The following is a 16,880-nucleotide window of genomic DNA, read 5'->3' as shown; positions in this document are numbered from 1 at the left end:
AGGAAGACACCCTTGGCTTGAACCGTTACAGGAGAGTTTGCATCATGATTGATGTGGATGGACCCTTGCGCAGATACTAGAGAGTTCGAGATAGAGGCGGGAATGAGATAAAGGTGGAATTCAAATATGAACCGTTGCTGTATTTTTGCTTTGCTTGTGGGGTAATTGGGCACTCGGAGAAAGACTGTATGGCTGTGTCAGAGGAGGAGAAGGAGAAGCGGTTGGGGTGGGGGATTTTTCTTCGAGCCTTGCCGAGAAAGGGTAGAGCAAATGAAGTGGAGGAGCTTGAGAACATAACCAAGGGCAAACGCCAATTGTTTAGGACGAAGGAAGTGGAAGAGCAATTTGAGTGTGTTAATAAATCCAGAGATGAACAAATTGTGTCCTTGGCCATAACAGGGGAAAATAAAGATGGGGATGGGTGGAAAAAGGGAGATGTGCGGGGAGAAATGGTGGTGGAACTGAATGCAGGAGATGAGATATTACTGGGTGAGAAAGCTACAGGGTATGATAAGGTGTTGGCGCCCGACCAAACCTTTACATTTGCAGCAGCTAAGGAGTCTTCTCCTAAGCCTAGTGGGGGGAGAGCGTTTACAAGAATAACTAAAGTGGGTGTGGGGAGACAAGGTGGATGTGGAGATGCAACTACGTGGCAAAAGAGAGGGGCTAATGCCTTGCTAACCAATCAAGAACCAAGTGGCTTGGAGGATAGAAAAAAAATGAAGTTTGCAGGATTAGATTACCAAGATGATATTATGGCGGAGGTTGGCTTAAACCAACCCCAACGCGAACAATGAGTCTACTTTGCTGGAACTGCCGCGAGACGGGCAACCCCTGGTCAGTTCGTAGACTACGTAAGTGGAGTAATCTCTATGCCCCTGACATGGTGTTCATTTCGGAGACTATGATCAGTAAAATTGATGTGGAAGGTTTAAAAGGGAGGATTGGTTTTTCGAGTGCTTTTGGTGTTTCTAGTAGAGGGAAGTCAGGGGGTATTTGTTTCTTTTGGAATGAGGACAAGGTGGATTTTTCTCTTGTTTCTTTCTCGCAAAATCACATTTGCGGGGATGTGAATAAGGGTGGTGTGATTTGGATATTTGTAGGTATTTATGGGTGGCCGGAATCTTCCAATAAGCATCGTACTTGGAAACTCATTCAACATTTATGTGAGGGAGTGGAGTTATCGATTATTTTTGGGGGCGATTTTAATGAAATCCTTACATATGATGAAAAGGAGGGGGGTTTGAATAGAGATAGAAGAGAGATGGCAAACTTCAGAGAGGCTATGAATAGTTGTGAGCTTAGAGATCTTGGCTATAGGGGGCAATGGTGGACTTGGGAGAAGGGTGTTTCGGCTTCATTAAAGGTGCAAGAGAGACTTGATCGCTACATTGCTTCTCCATCTTGGTTTAGACTTCATCCCGGGGTCTATGTAGAACACTTGCTAAAGTATCGTTCAGATTACACTCCTATTTTCACCCGATTTGAAGAAAAGAATGGTCGCAAAAAGAAGAGTAAGAGAAGATATATGTTCAAAACAGCTTGGTTACTTGATGATGATTGTGAAGCTACAATTCGGGGTGCGTGGAATGCTGTGGCAGGTGAAAGTGTGGTTCAAAAATTGCTAGCAGTTGGGAATAAACTTTTGGAGTGGAGTAGAGAAAAGTTTGATGATATTGGGGGCCAAATTGAGGATAAAGAAGTAGCTCTAAGGGCTGCCCAGCAGAACCGAATCTCCCCTGCAAGTTGTGAAGCATGTGTTCGACTTGAGAAAGAACTGGGTGCATTACAGGGGAAACATGAGGCTCACTGGTATATGCGTTCTAGAGTTGCGGAGATACGTGATGGAGATAGGAATACTAGTTATTTCCACCATAAAGCATCACAACAAAAGAAGAAGAAAAGGATTGTAGCTAGGACTATTTGACTCGGACAGGGAGTGGCAAGGTGATGACAAGAAAATTGAAGGAATTATTTTCGATTACTCCAGGGGATTATTCGAGTCAGATTTGCCTTCCGATGAAGCCCTTGATGAAGTTCTCCGGCATGTTCAGAGTACTATTTCTCCGGAGCAGAACTTAAGTCTTTCTCAAGCCCCATACGAAAGATGAAATTTTTGCAGTTTTGCAACAAATGCACCCCTGTAAGGTGCTGGGCCCTGATGGTATGCATGCTATATTTTAACAGAAATTTTGGAATATTGTTGGTGATGAGGCGACTAATTTTGTGAGTGGTGTGTTACATGGTTCTTTGTCTTTGGATCATGTTAATAGAACTAATATTGTTTTAATCCCGAAAGTTAATGAGCCGAAAGCGACTGCAGAAATCCATCCTATTAGTTTGTGTAATATCTTATATAAGCTTGTCTCGAAGGTGCTTGTTATGAGATTAAAATTGATCTTGCCTGGAATTGTTTCTGAGAATCAAAGTACCTTTGTTCCGGGAAAGTTAATTAATTACTGATTGTAATACCCCGTATTTTATATGTATTTTAATTTAAATCATTATTTTATGAAGTATTTAAAAAATTTAAAATGATTTATTTATGGTATTTTATTAATTTGAAAAGGTTTATTTCAATTAAAGGTCAATTTTTATTTATTTAATTGCTTTGAAAATATTTTATTTTATTATTTAGAAACTTTGGGGCATATTATTTTATAAAAGGAAGTTTTAAAGTCAATGGAATTTTAAAAGAAGTCAAATGACTAGTTTGAATACGAGAAGGGATCATTAAGAGTAGAAAGGGAATTTAAGGTTAGGAGGGTTGAGAGGGGGTATAAATACCCATCTTATGAGCAAGTTAGATCTTGTCCAAGGTGGAGAATAGCCAAAGGGAAACTCTCTCTCTCCTCTTATTTTCTTTCCCTTAATTTTTCCCCCTCCCCTTTTGCTTTCACCTTGCACGACACACACACACGCCGCACGGGTGGCTGGCTGCCACCACCACCACCGGACGGTCACCACCAACACTCGCCGGGAGCACCGTGTGAGGCCGCGACATCCGTCCTCCCTCCCCTTGTGCGTGTGGTTCAAAAAAAAAACAACTCTTCTTTGTTTCAATCTTAATCTAGCCTTAATTTAATTATTATTTTTGGGTTGTGTGATGATTTTCATGATGTTTGATTATGATTATTATGTATATAATTTTCAGATTTAATTTTTGAATTAAAAAGCCCCAAATTGAAAACCCTAGATTTCTAAATTAATGTATATTGATGGAAATTGATAGTAGTTGGTTGGAATTATTGAAATAGGTGTTTTTAAACATAATTATAGTTCTGATTTTTACCCCATGTTCTTGCACATAAATCCCACACTGACCCACACACGCAGCCCACACCTAACCCAGTAAGCCCAGCTTCGCAATATAACCCGCCAAAATCACCTCTTACTTCCTGCAATACATAGTCCACACTGTAGGTGGTCCGCGGCCAGACCCAACACACTACAGCCCATCCGCGGACCCCTCCTTCCCACTTCTCTAACATTACCCAGCAGCCCAACTTCTCCCAATTCGATCCAATTCAGATCCCTGCTACCCCTACATCGGTCCACACTCCTCAATCACCGCACATTGTCCAACTTACACACTCTATGACCATTCGTACCCAGAGTGGTACTTTCAAGCCGAACCTCAAATATTAAGTTAATATTACGGTTCATGCTATTTCGCCTTTACTTAAAAGTCCGAAATTAGCCATGCTTGACCATAATTGGAATTGTGCCACGAATGAGGAATTTAATGCTCTAACTAAGCAGCATACTTGGGATCTTGTTCCCAGACCGGAACGGGTGAATATTATTCGTTATATGTGGTTGTTTAAACACAAGTACAGGTAAAATGGTGAATTGGAGAGACATAAGGCGAGACTTTTTCTCAATGGCAAGTCTCAACAAGTTGGTGTTGATTGTGATGAGACTTTTAGTCCTGTGGTGAAGCCGACAACTATTCGTACTGTTTTGAGTATTGATATGGGGGAGAGATTGGCCTATTCATCAGTTAGATGTCAAAAATGTGTTTCTTCATGGTGATCTCAAAGAAACCGTATTTATGCATCAACCTCTGAGATTTGTGAATCCCAATGCTCCTACTCATGTTTGTCGTCTTCGCAAGTCTCTTTCTGGCCTTAAACAGGCCCCTTGGGCTTTGTATCAACGGTTTGCTACTTATCTCTTAATTGCAGATTGGCTTTAATTTGTTTGCAGCAAAAGTGATAATTCCCTTTTTATTCTGCGCCACGGTGCAAATGTAGCATATTTATTACTCTATGTTGATGACATTGTTCTCACAGCTTCTTCCAAAAGACTCAAGTGTGATATTATTGCTCTTCTTAAGTCCGAATTCTCTATGTCTAACTTGGGAAAGCTAATTTGTTTTTTGGGATTTTCCGTGAGCCATACAAGATATTCTGTGATTCTTGGTTAGAGTAAATATTTAGAGGAAATTATTCACAAGGCAAAGATGGATAATTGTAAACCGGTTGCTACACCAGTAGATACTAAGTTGAAGCTTAGGGCTCACGATGGTGAGCAAATGAAGGATCCCTCTTTTACAGGAGCCTTGCCGGTGCACTCCAGTACCTGACTTTCACCACACCTGACTGCTTATGTTGTTCATCAGGTTTGTTTATTCATGCATGCTCCTCGAGAACCTCATTTTAACGCTCTTAAGCGTATTACCAGATATATCAAAGGCACTTTGGATCATGATCTACATTTATATCGTTCTGCTCCTTCGAGACTTATTTCATACACAGATGCAGATTGGTGCGGTTTCCCGGACACGCGGCACTCCACTTTCGGGTATTGTGTTTATTTGGGTGATAATCTTGTCTCTTGGTCTGCAAAATGACAGGCTACTGTGTCACGATCTAGTGCCGAAGAAGAATATAGAGGTGAAGCTAATGTCGTTGCCGAAATTTGTTAGCTCTAGAATCTTCTCCTAGAGCTACATTGTCCTATTCAACGGGTTCCTTGGTCTATTGTGATAATATTTTTGCCGTATACTTGTCTTGCAATCCGGCTCAATATCATCGTACCAAACATCACATTGAGAAGGAAATTCATTTTATACGTGATAAGGTCGGTCTTGGTCATATCAAGGTACTCCATATGCTCCTTTTTCTTATCAGTATGCGGATATTTTCACAAAAGGTTTACCGCGACAACTACTTTTAGACTTCAGATCCAGTCCCAGCGTTCTACCTCCTCCCGCTTCGACTACGAGGGTGTGATAGATAATAGGTTACTATTATCTTGTTAATATTCTGTAAAGATATATCTAAGTGTAATTTAGTAAATATTGTATTCTTGTAATTGGGTTTGTAATCACCAATATATATTTAGTTAATGAGAATACTCCAACTAAGGAGAATTACACAATTCTACTGCCTTAGTTAAAAGTTCATCCGCTAATGTAAATCTACAAAATAGTTATCCTTTAATTTAATTAAGAGGTCTTTAATTTTAGTTGATCTTTACATTAGTGAGGCACGTGCTAGTGTAGTCCTTTCGTACTGCATGGCACAAGCTCTTACATTACCATTAAAATAGTAAATATTATTGGTAATATATTCCATTGTTTTTGGAAATGAAGTTGTAAACTACACTATATGCACCCTAATAAAGAATCATGTTGAGGTCATAGGTATCAAAGAGAATCTCTTCTACATTTATAATTTGCATTGACAAGCTAAGTTGACAATTGCATTAATAATTTTTAAAAATATCCTTAAATAATGTAGTATGAAAAATATTATTAAATTTAGCTTTAGAAACATTTTAACACATATACTCCTTCCATTACATTAACGCCTTCCTTATTGGTAGCAACAAGTTTTGAAGAAAATAAGGTGATGAAAGAACTAAAAAGTGAGCTGTTAGTTTCATCAACTTTAGGATATGTACTGTTAGGATTCAGAATTGTCGAATTTTTTCCGTTCATTTTTTATTTTATCTATTAAATGCTCAAACTCAATTACTTCACAAATTCTTCAAAATGGCGGATGTACGTTAATTTATTGTAAAACGGGTTAAAGTTATGTTAAAAGTACTTAAAGTTCCTCTTTGTATTGCTAAAGTTATTATTATTTCTATTAATAAATTTTATCTTACAAAAAACTTTTAATGTATTAAATTAATCATATTAATCTTTATATTATGTAATCACGTATCTATAAGAAATTACACATTAAAATAAAATTCAAAACAACGACAAATTAAAAGTTACCTTTTAAGTGGTTAAAGTTACCATATAAATAGTTAAGGTTACGCTCAAACCGACCGTTTTACAATAAAATTAATGTACACCCGTTGTACACAAGACTTATTACAATTACTTAAGTTTGTGTAGGTCGGGTAGAATTAGCCAAATTTTGAAAATTTAGATATCGTCTGTCCAGTCATATATTTTGATTTATTTACATTTTTTGTCATCATTATTAGTTTCAATAGAACTTATTTGCTGATCATTAATCAATTACGCTTATTGTTAATTAGGAATTATAAAATGCGTATAATTTGCAATATCAAAAGATTAAAATTTAAATAATATATTTTAGAATGACCTATTTCTTAATTAAAATAAAGTAGATTCCATTTTATCACCATGAGCTGATAAAATGATATTCCATTTTGGTATGTTTGCTTCAAAAATCATGTTAAGTTAAATTGGTAGCAAGATAATAGGATGAAAATAAACATTGTCACAAAGAAGCTTTAGTCGAATAACCAAAAACAGTTATACCATATGTACATATACCACGTATAGATTGGATTTTAAAAACTCATTAGCAAGTTGACAAGACAAACTCTTTATAAAAATGTCAACAACTAATTGTGATTAAGTAAGTAATCCGTACATATAACACAAGCAATCAACAATCAATGTTGACGTATTTTGAACAAGATACGAAGCAGAAACATTGTCACATAGAAGCTTAATTAACCGGTTGTCCAATAATAACCAAACATGTACGATTACATCATATGTACATATTTATCCTTAATGTTCCACTAATTAATTCCACAAAACTGATTCGAACCAAGTAATTAATCTGACTTAACTGAAGTTACAACATATGCCACCCTGGTAGGACTTAGCCGGTTTGTCTTATTAATTAAATAATTAAATTAAATTACGTTTATTAGGTCTTCAAAGTGACATATACACGTATTAATGTATTCGTAAATTCATTAATTTTTTGTAGATTAAAAAAAACATCAAATAGACATTATTCACATAAAATAGCAAAGATCCAAAGAATATGCTATTACACCTAAGATGTTATGATATTAAATAAATAATTCACGAGCCTTCTTAAGACATACACGAGCCTAACACGCGCAGTAATGATTTTTATAAGTTAAATCTATATTTTATCTCTTAATTAATCCTTCTTTAAATTAAATCATCGCAAGTCTATACAAGCCTAGCATTAGATTAATTGAATCTCCTTGTTTCACCATCTATTAATTACTCCATTCGTCCCTTATTTATATGCCTATTTCTAATATTTAGTACTCACATAATAAAGAGATGTAGGCATATAAATAAATAAGGGACGGAGAAAGTAATTTTTTTTGTACATTATTATTCCTTAAATAGTACCTTAATATAAAATTACTAGTATGTTCACTTATAATGGTCATATAAATTGAGTTAAAATTACTTTGTTTTGTACTCAAAAGATTCTTATTTCCTTTATTAAGTAAATTATATTACCTGAAAAAATGTTAGCAATGTCTTCTTTATGTCCTACTAATTTAGGTTGGGATTATCCCTTAGAATTAGAGACAAAACAACCTTTTGATAACTTCGATTTGGATTCGATATTTCTTGCTAATGTATCATCATCACAAACTCCAGATTACGAAGATAATCAAATGTCTAGTGATCAAGCTAAGCGAAGTGAATCACCACAAGGTACAAGTTCAACAGATCAATTTAATAATAATCCCTCGATATCGAAGAAGCTTAATCATAATGCAAGTGAAAGAGATCGAAGAAAGAAGATCAATAATATGTATTCCTCTTTACGTTCTTTGCTTCCTACAAATGACCAAAGGGTATGTACATACTTTCTTATTTTCCGTATATTAATTTCTCTCGTATTTATTTGCACTTCGAGGTTGGAAGGAAAATCTTTTATAAGTTAATTTTCTCATTTTTTGTTGTTTAATTTTCTTCTATTAATTAGATTTTACTATCCTTCCTCATATATTTTAATTTCTAGTTTTTCACTTTTTCTTTTATAAGAATTTGAACCAATAAAGAAATATGAAGTTTGAAAGTTAATTTACTCGTACATTATTTAATACTCTGTATCTATATATTACCAATGAAATTAAAATTAAACTTTGGGTCAAAATGTCCTCCTAAAACTATACACGGCCTATATAAGAATAATACATTTATATCCGAGGTTCAATTTGTTCACTATATATAATATGCTTTCCAAAAATTGAGATTTTGTCATATTATTGAAAAAAATAGTGTAATGGTGACCTTTTTCTAATACGCAAATAATAAATATTTAAATTCGTTGCAGAAAAAATTAAGCATTCCAGCAACAGTTGAACGGGTGCTTGAGTATATACCTCAACTACAAACAGAAGTGGAGGATCTAATTCATAAAAAGGAAAATCTTCTATCAAAAACTTCAATATTACAAGGAAATGCTAGGAAAACCCTTCAAGAGGAAAACCCAAACAAATGCATTATTAAAAACACGACGTCGTCGTGTTCGATTTCTTCAAATAAATTGGGTGATAAAGAATTGGTGATTCAAATATCAGTATTTGAGAGAATATCAATCTCTGAAGTGCTTTTGGTGCTTGAGGAAAATGGTTATCTTGTTCTTGATGTTTCTTCTTTTCAATCCTTTGGAGGAACGACTTTTTACAATATACATTTGTGGGTAAGTTACTAAGTTTGTCCCTTTTTCTCATGCTATATTGTGAATTTTATTTTAGTGGGATTAAGTCTTTTAGTTTGTGAACTTAATTATAAACATAGTTAGTGGTGGAATTAGGACGATTTTACTTTGAAAATGATCAATTTTTATTTCTTTATAATTTATTAGAGATTTGAGTAAAGAAATTCAGCACGTATCTAAGTTACCACATTATTTCTTCATATTTAAAAATAAAAAAAAACCTAGTGCCCTAGTGGGGACGGGTCTCCTGTCCGTTTCCTAAGTTTCATCTTACAATTAAGATTAAAATTATATATTATTGTTTAGTACACTGCAATGGAAATTTAATTTTTTTTTTCTTAAGTAATAATTGTAACATAACATTATCTTAATCAGAATATTCTTAGCCAAAAAAAATATTAGGCACTCTTTTGATGCATTACCCTTAACCATGTATACTGTATATCTTAGTTTAAATATATTAAGTAATTTAATTGATTATCTATTGGTTAATTATACTTCCATGAGCATTATGTTAATTATGTTTGTTAGTTATGTGTGTATATTATGTGTAACAGATACAAGGAAACTGCAACATTAACTTCGAAAAGTTGAATGAAGCACTGATGTTCCAGCTTCAAAAGCAACAAATGATGCAGATGCATGTATATTCCTAGCAAAATTGAAGAACTGCCCTAATTTTAGTTTTGTTTAAATATCGATCTAACCTTTTGTGATTGAAGGATTTTTGATGAATCTAATTCTTATCACATTAACATTGGAATTTTGGAAGTTCATTGACTAAAACCTTTACGATCTAAAAGTTACTCAAGCAAGAATAACACATCATATGTGATGTATTTTTAATGAGAAATTACAAAACTCTTTTGAAGAAATTTATTTAATGTACATGACCTTAAGCAGCCCAAAAGGTCACAAATAATTTTACTTGCACGTAGCTATTAATGCTTATCTGACTTATAACACAACCTAAACCCTCACCTACAATGAGTCTTCAAGTATCACTTATCGTGAAGTTCCAAGTTTAAATGTATATACTTGTAACCAAAATCTACCTCGAAAGATAGGGTTTGCTCCCTTGCGAAAAAGGATCGACCTTTGTCACGAACGATTGCGCTCCGACGTTATGGCCAAGGACCTGATTGAGAAGTGTTCCTCTTTGCGATTGAATGATGATGATTGTAGTGTGATGGATTAAGGACAAATTGATAGTACAAAACCTAAAGAAAACCTTGCGCTGATTTTGGTAGGGCGATTGTATACTGCTCGCACTTACAATGTCGAGGCTTTCAAGCGAACGATGTTGAAGGTCTGGGCTCTGTCTGAGGGGCTGATTATTAGAACTTTGAGCCCTAATTTGTATGCTTTCCAGTTCTTTCACTGGCGTGATAAGGAGAAAGTATTCAAAGGGAGACCGTGATGTTGGGATAACCATCTGCTGGTGCTAAACGAAGTGCGAGGGGATGAACAACCCGACCATGTTAATCTGCAATTCAACCCCTTCTGGGTAAGGGTGGGTAAATTACCCTTCAATTGTTGATCAGACGACTATGTGAAGGCTTTAGTTACTGGGCTTGGAAAATTAATTGAATTGGAGGAAGACACCCTTGGCTTGAACCGTTACAGGAGAGTTTGCATCATGATTGATGTGGATGGACCCTTGCGCAGATACTAGAGAGTTCGAGATAGAGGCGGGAATGAGATAAAGGTGGAATTCAAATATGAACCGTTGCTGTATTTTTGCTTTGCTTGTGGGGTAATTGGGCACTCGGAGAAAGACTGTATGGCTGTGTCAGAGGAGGAGAAGGAGAAGCGGTTGGGGTGGGGGATTTTTCTTCGAGCCTTGCCGAGAAAGGGTAGAGCAAATGAAGTGGAGGAGCTTGAGAACATAACCAAGGGCAAACGCCAATTGTTTAGGACGAAGGAAGTGGAAGAGCAATTTGAGTGTGTTAATAAATCCAGAGATGAACAAATTGTGTCCTTGGCCATAACAGGGGAAAATAAAGATGGGGATGGGTGGAAAAAGGGAGATGTGCGGGGAGAAATGGTGGTGGAACTGAATGCAGGAGATGAGATATTACTGGGTGAGAAAGCTACAGGGTATGATAAGGTGTTGGCGCCCGACCAAACCTTTACATTTGCAGCAGCTAAGGAGTCTTCTCCTAAGCCTAGTGGGGGGAGAGCGTTTACAAGAATAACTAAAGTGGGTGTGGGGAGACAAGGTGGATGTGGAGATGCAACTACGTGGCAAAAGAGAGGGGCTAATGCCTTGCTAACCAATCAAGAACCAAGTGGCTTGGAGGATAGAAAAAAAATGAAGTTTGCAGGATTAGATTACCAAGATGATATTATGGCGGAGGTTGGCTTAAACCAACCCCAACGCGAACAATGAGTCTACTTTGCTGGAACTGCCGCGAGACGGGCAACCCCTGGTCAGTTCGTAGACTACGTAAGTGGAGTAATCTCTATGCCCCTGACATGGTGTTCATTTCGGAGACTATGATCAGTAAAATTGATGTGGAAGGTTTAAAAGGGAGGATTGGTTTTTCGAGTGCTTTTGGTGTTTCTAGTAGAGGGAAGTCAGGGGGTATTTGTTTCTTTTGGAATGAGGACAAGGTGGATTTTTCTCTTGTTTCTTTCTCGCAAAATCACATTTGCGGGGATGTGAATAAGGGTGGTGTGATTTGGATATTTGTAGGTATTTATGGGTGGCCGGAATCTTCCAATAAGCATCGTACTTGGAAACTCATTCAACATTTATGTGAGGGAGTGGAGTTATCGATTATTTTTGGGGGCGATTTTAATGAAATCCTTACATATGATGAAAAGGAGGGGGGTTTGAATAGAGATAGAAGAGAGATGGCAAACTTCAGAGAGGCTATGAATAGTTGTGAGCTTAGAGATCTTGGCTATAGGGGGCAATGGTGGACTTGGGAGAAGGGTGTTTCGGCTTCATTAAAGGTGCAAGAGAGACTTGATCGCTACATTGCTTCTCCATCTTGGTTTAGACTTCATCCCGGGGTCTATGTAGAACACTTGCTAAAGTATCGTTCAGATTACACTCCTATTTTCACCCGATTTGAAGAAAAGAATGGTCGCAAAAAGAAGAGTAAGAGAAGATATATGTTCAAAACAGCTTGGTTACTTGATGATGATTGTGAAGCTACAATTCGGGGTGCGTGGAATGCTGTGGCAGGTGAAAGTGTGGTTCAAAAATTGCTAGCAGTTGGGAATAAACTTTTGGAGTGGAGTAGAGAAAAGTTTGATGATATTGGGGGCCAAATTGAGGATAAAGAAGTAGCTCTAAGGGCTGCCCAGCAGAACCGAATCTCCCCTGCAAGTTGTGAAGCATGTGTTCGACTTGAGAAAGAACTGGGTGCATTACAGGGGAAACATGAGGCTCACTGGTATATGCGTTCTAGAGTTGCGGAGATACGTGATGGAGATAGGAATACTAGTTATTTCCACCATAAAGCATCACAACAAAAGAAGAAGAAAAGGATTGTAGCTAGGACTATTTGACTCGGACAGGGAGTGGCAAGGTGATGACAAGAAAATTGAAGGAATTATTTTCGATTACTCCAGGGGATTATTCGAGTCAGATTTGCCTTCCGATGAAGCCCTTGATGAAGTTCTCCGGCATGTTCAGAGTACTATTTCTCCGGAGCAGAACTTAAGTCTTTCTCAAGCCCCATACGAAAGATGAAATTTTTGCAGTTTTGCAACAAATGCACCCCTGTAAGGTGCTGGGCCCTGATGGTATGCATGCTATATTTTAACAGAAATTTTGGAATATTGTTGGTGATGAGGCGACTAATTTTGTGAGTGGTGTGTTACATGGTTCTTTGTCTTTGGATCATGTTAATAGAACTAATATTGTTTTAATCCCGAAAGTTAATGAGCCGAAAGCGACTGCAGAAATCCATCCTATTAGTTTGTGTAATATCTTATATAAGCTTGTCTCGAAGGTGCTTGTTATGAGATTAAAATTGATCTTGCCTGGAATTGTTTCTGAGAATCAAAGTACCTTTGTTCCGGGAAAGTTAATTAATTACTGATTGTAATACCCCGTATTTTTTATGTATTTTAATTTAAATCATTATTTTATGAAGTATTTAAAAAATTTAAAATGATTTATTTATGGTATTTTATTAATTTGAAAAGGTTTATTTCAATTAAAGGTCAATTTTTATTTATTTAATTGCTTTGAAAATATTTTATTTTATTATTTAGAAACTTTGGGGCATATTATTTTATAAAAGGAAGTTTTAAAGTCAATGGAATTTTAAAAGAAGTCAAATGACTAGTTTGAATACGAGAAGGGATCATTAAGAGTAGAAAGGGAATTTAAGGTTAGGAGGGTTGAGAGGGGGTATAAATACCCATCTTATGAGCAAGTTAGATCTTGTCCAAGGTGGAGAATAGCCAAAGGGAAACTCTCTCTCTCCTCTTATTTTCTTTCCCTTAATTTTTCCCCCTCCCCTTTTGCTTTCACCTTGCACGACACACACACACGCCGCACGGGTGGCTGGCTGCCACCACCACCACCGGACGGTCACCACCAACACTCGCCGGGAGCACCGTGTGAGGCCGCGACATCCGTCCTCCCTCCCCTTGTGCGTGTGGTTCAAAAAAAAAACAACTCTTCTTTGTTTCAATCTTAATCTAGCCTTAATTTAATTATTATTTTTGGGTTGTGTGATGATTTTCATGATGTTTGATTATGATTATTATGTATATAATTTTCAGATTTAATTTTTGAATTAAAAAGCCCCAAATTGAAAACCCTAGATTTCTAAATTAATGTATATTGATGGAAATTGATAGTAGTTGGTTGGAATTATTGAAATAGGTGTTTTTAAACATAATTATAGTTCTGATTTTTACCCCATGTTCTTGCACATAAATCCCACACTGACCCACACACGCAGCCCACACCTAACCCAGTAAGCCCAGCTTCGCAATATAACCCGCCAAAATCACCTCTTACTTCCTGCAATACATAGTCCACACTGTAGGTGGTCCGCGGCCAGACCCAACACACTACAGCCCATCCGCGGACCCCTCCTTCCCACTTCTCTAACATTACCCAGCAGCCCAACTTCTCCCAATTCGATCCAATTCAGATCCCTGCTACCCCTACATCGGTCCACACTCCTCAATCACCGCACATTGTCCAACTTACACACTCTATGACCATTCGTACCCAGAGTGGTACTTTCAAGCCGAACCTCAAATATTAAGTTAATATTACGGTTCATGCTATTTCGCCTTTACTTAAAAGTCCGAAATTAGCCATGCTTGACCATAATTGGAATTGTGCCACGAATGAGGAATTTAATGCTCTAACTAAGCAGCATACTTGGGATCTTGTTCCCAGACCGGAACGGGTGAATATTATTCGTTATATGTGGTTGTTTAAACACAAGTACAGGTAAAATGGTGAATTGGAGAGACATAAGGCGAGACTTTTTCTCAATGGCAAGTCTCAACAAGTTGGTGTTGATTGTGATGAGACTTTTAGTCCTGTGGTGAAGCCGACAACTATTCGTACTGTTTTGAGTATTGATATGGGGGAGAGATTGGCCTATTCATCAGTTAGATGTCAAAAATGTGTTTCTTCATGGTGATCTCAAAGAAACCGTATTTATGCATCAACCTCTGAGATTTGTGAATCCCAATGCTCCTACTCATGTTTGTCGTCTTCGCAAGTCTCTTTCTGGCCTTAAACAGGCCCCTTGGGCTTTGTATCAACGGTTTGCTACTTATCTCTTAATTGCAGATTGGCTTTAATTTGTTTGCAGCAAAAGTGATAATTCCCTTTTTATTCTGCGCCACGGTGCAAATGTAGCATATTTATTACTCTATGTTGATGACATTGTTCTCACAGCTTCTTCCAAAAGACTCAAGTGTGATATTATTGCTCTTCTTAAGTCCGAATTCTCTATGTCTAACTTGGGAAAGCTAATTTGTTTTTTGGGATTTTCCGTGAGCCATACAAGATATTCTGTGATTCTTGGTTAGAGTAAATATTTAGAGGAAATTATTCACAAGGCAAAGATGGATAATTGTAAACCGGTTGCTACACCAGTAGATACTAAGTTGAAGCTTAGGGCTCACGATGGTGAGCAAATGAAGGATCCCTCTTTTACAGGAGCCTTGCCGGTGCACTCCAGTACCTGACTTTCACCACACCTGACTGCTTATGTTGTTCATCAGGTTTGTTTATTCATGCATGCTCCTCGAGAACCTCATTTTAACGCTCTTAAGCGTATTACCAGATATATCAAAGGCACTTTGGATCATGATCTACATTTATATCGTTCTGCTCCTTCGAGACTTATTTCATACACAGATGCAGATTGGTGCGGTTTCCCGGACACGCGGCACTCCACTTTCGGGTATTGTGTTTATTTGGGTGATAATCTTGTCTCTTGGTCTGCAAAATGACAGGCTACTGTGTCACGATCTAGTGCCGAAGAAGAATATAGAGGTGAAGCTAATGTCGTTGCCGAAATTTGTTAGCTCTAGAATCTTCTCCTAGAGCTACATTGTCCTATTCAACGGGTTCCTTGGTCTATTGTGATAATATTTTTGCCGTATACTTGTCTTGCAATCCGGCTCAATATCATCGTACCAAACATCACATTGAGAAGGAAATTCATTTTATACGTGATAAGGTCGGTCTTGGTCATATCAAGGTACTCCATATGCTCCTTTTTCTTATCAGTATGCGGATATTTTCACAAAAGGTTTACCGCGACAACTACTTTTAGACTTCAGATCCAGTCCCAGCGTTCTACCTCCTCCCGCTTCGACTACGAGGGTGTGATAGATAATAGGTTACTATTATCTTGTTAATATTCTGTAAAGATATATCTAAGTGTAATTTAGTAAATATTGTATTCTTGTAATTGGGTTTGTAATCACCAATATATATTTAGTTAATGAGAATACTCCAACTAAGGAGAATTACACAATTCTACTGCCTTAGTTAAAAGTTCATCCGCTAATGTAAATCTACAAAATAGTTATCCTTTAATTTAATTAAGAGGTCTTTAATTTTAGTTGATCTTTACATTAGTGAGGCACGTGCTAGTGTAGTCCTTTCGTACTGCATGGCACAAGCTCTTACATTACCATTAAAATAGTAAATATTATTGGTAATATATTCCATTGTTTTTGGAAATGAAGTTGTAAACTACACTATATGCACCCTAATAAAGAATCATGTTGAGGTCATAGGTATCAAAGAGAATCTCTTCTACATTTATAATTTGCATTGACAAGCTAAGTTGACAATTGCATTAATAATTTTTAAAAATATCCTTAAATAATGTAGTATGAAAAATATTATTAAATTTAGCTTTAGAAACATTTTAACACATATACTCCTTCCATTACATTAACGCCTTCCTTATTGGTAGCAACAAGTTTTGAAGAAAATAAGGTGATGAAAGAACTAAAAAGTGAGCTGTTAGTTTCATCAACTTTAGGATATGTACTGTTAGGATTCAGAATTGTCGAATTTTTTCCGTTCATTTTTTTATTTTATCTATTAAATGCTCAAACTCAATTACTTCACAAATTCTTCAAAATGGCGGATGTACGTTAATTTATTGTAAAACGGGTTAAAGTTATGTTAAAAGTACTTAAAGTTCCTCTTTGTATTGCTAAAGTTATTATTATTTCTATTAATAAATTTTATCTTACAAAAAACTTTTAATGTATTAAATTAATCATATTAATCTTTATATTATGTAATCACGTATCTATAAGAAATTACACATTAAAATAAAATTCAAAACAACGACAAATTAAAAGTTACCTTTTAAGTGGTTAAAGTTACCATATAAATAGTTAAGGTTACGCTCAAACCGACCGTTTTACAATAAAATTAATGTACACCCGTTGTACACAAGACTTATTACAATTACTTAA

At 36.4% G+C, this 16,880-nt stretch overlaps 1 protein-coding gene across 1 annotated transcript; it reads left to right on the top strand.

The window, feature by feature from the left end:
• Positions 1–7,372: 7,372 nt before the first annotated feature.
• On the top strand, positions 7,373–9,867 carry LOC110707416 (transcription factor bHLH101-like). The gene is made up of 3 exons (XM_021885443.1): positions 7,373–8,070; positions 8,553–8,921; positions 9,497–9,867. The coding sequence occupies exons 1-3, from the start codon at positions 7,735–7,737 to the stop codon at positions 9,593–9,595; spliced, it is 804 nt and encodes a 267-aa protein (XP_021741135.1). The 5' UTR covers positions 7,373–7,734; the 3' UTR covers positions 9,596–9,867.
• Positions 9,868–16,880: the final 7,013 nt, after the last annotated feature.

The sequence above is a fragment of the Chenopodium quinoa genome, unplaced genomic scaffold, assembly GCF_001683475.1.
Source record: "Chenopodium quinoa cultivar QQ74 unplaced genomic scaffold, ASM168347v1, whole genome shotgun sequence".
Taxonomy (NCBI): Eukaryota; Viridiplantae; Streptophyta; class Magnoliopsida; order Caryophyllales; family Amaranthaceae; genus Chenopodium; species Chenopodium quinoa.
This window is presented reverse-complemented; position numbering and strand designations above follow the sequence as displayed.

What these genes read in the sequence shown, in the direction of transcription:
- LOC110707416 (XM_021885443.1), top strand. Translation starts at nt 7,735, where the DNA reads ATGTTAGCAATGTCTTCTTTATGTCCTACTAATTTAGGTTGGGATTAT. An exon ending in TTCCTACAAATGACCAAAGG is followed by an intron (nt 8,071 to 8,552) that starts GTATGTACATAC and finishes AATTCGTTGCAG; the next exon opens with AAAAAATTAAGCATTCCAGC. An exon ending in TTTACAATATACATTTGTGG is followed by an intron (nt 8,922 to 9,496) that starts GTAAGTTACTAA and finishes TATGTGTAACAG; the next exon opens with ATACAAGGAAACTGCAACAT.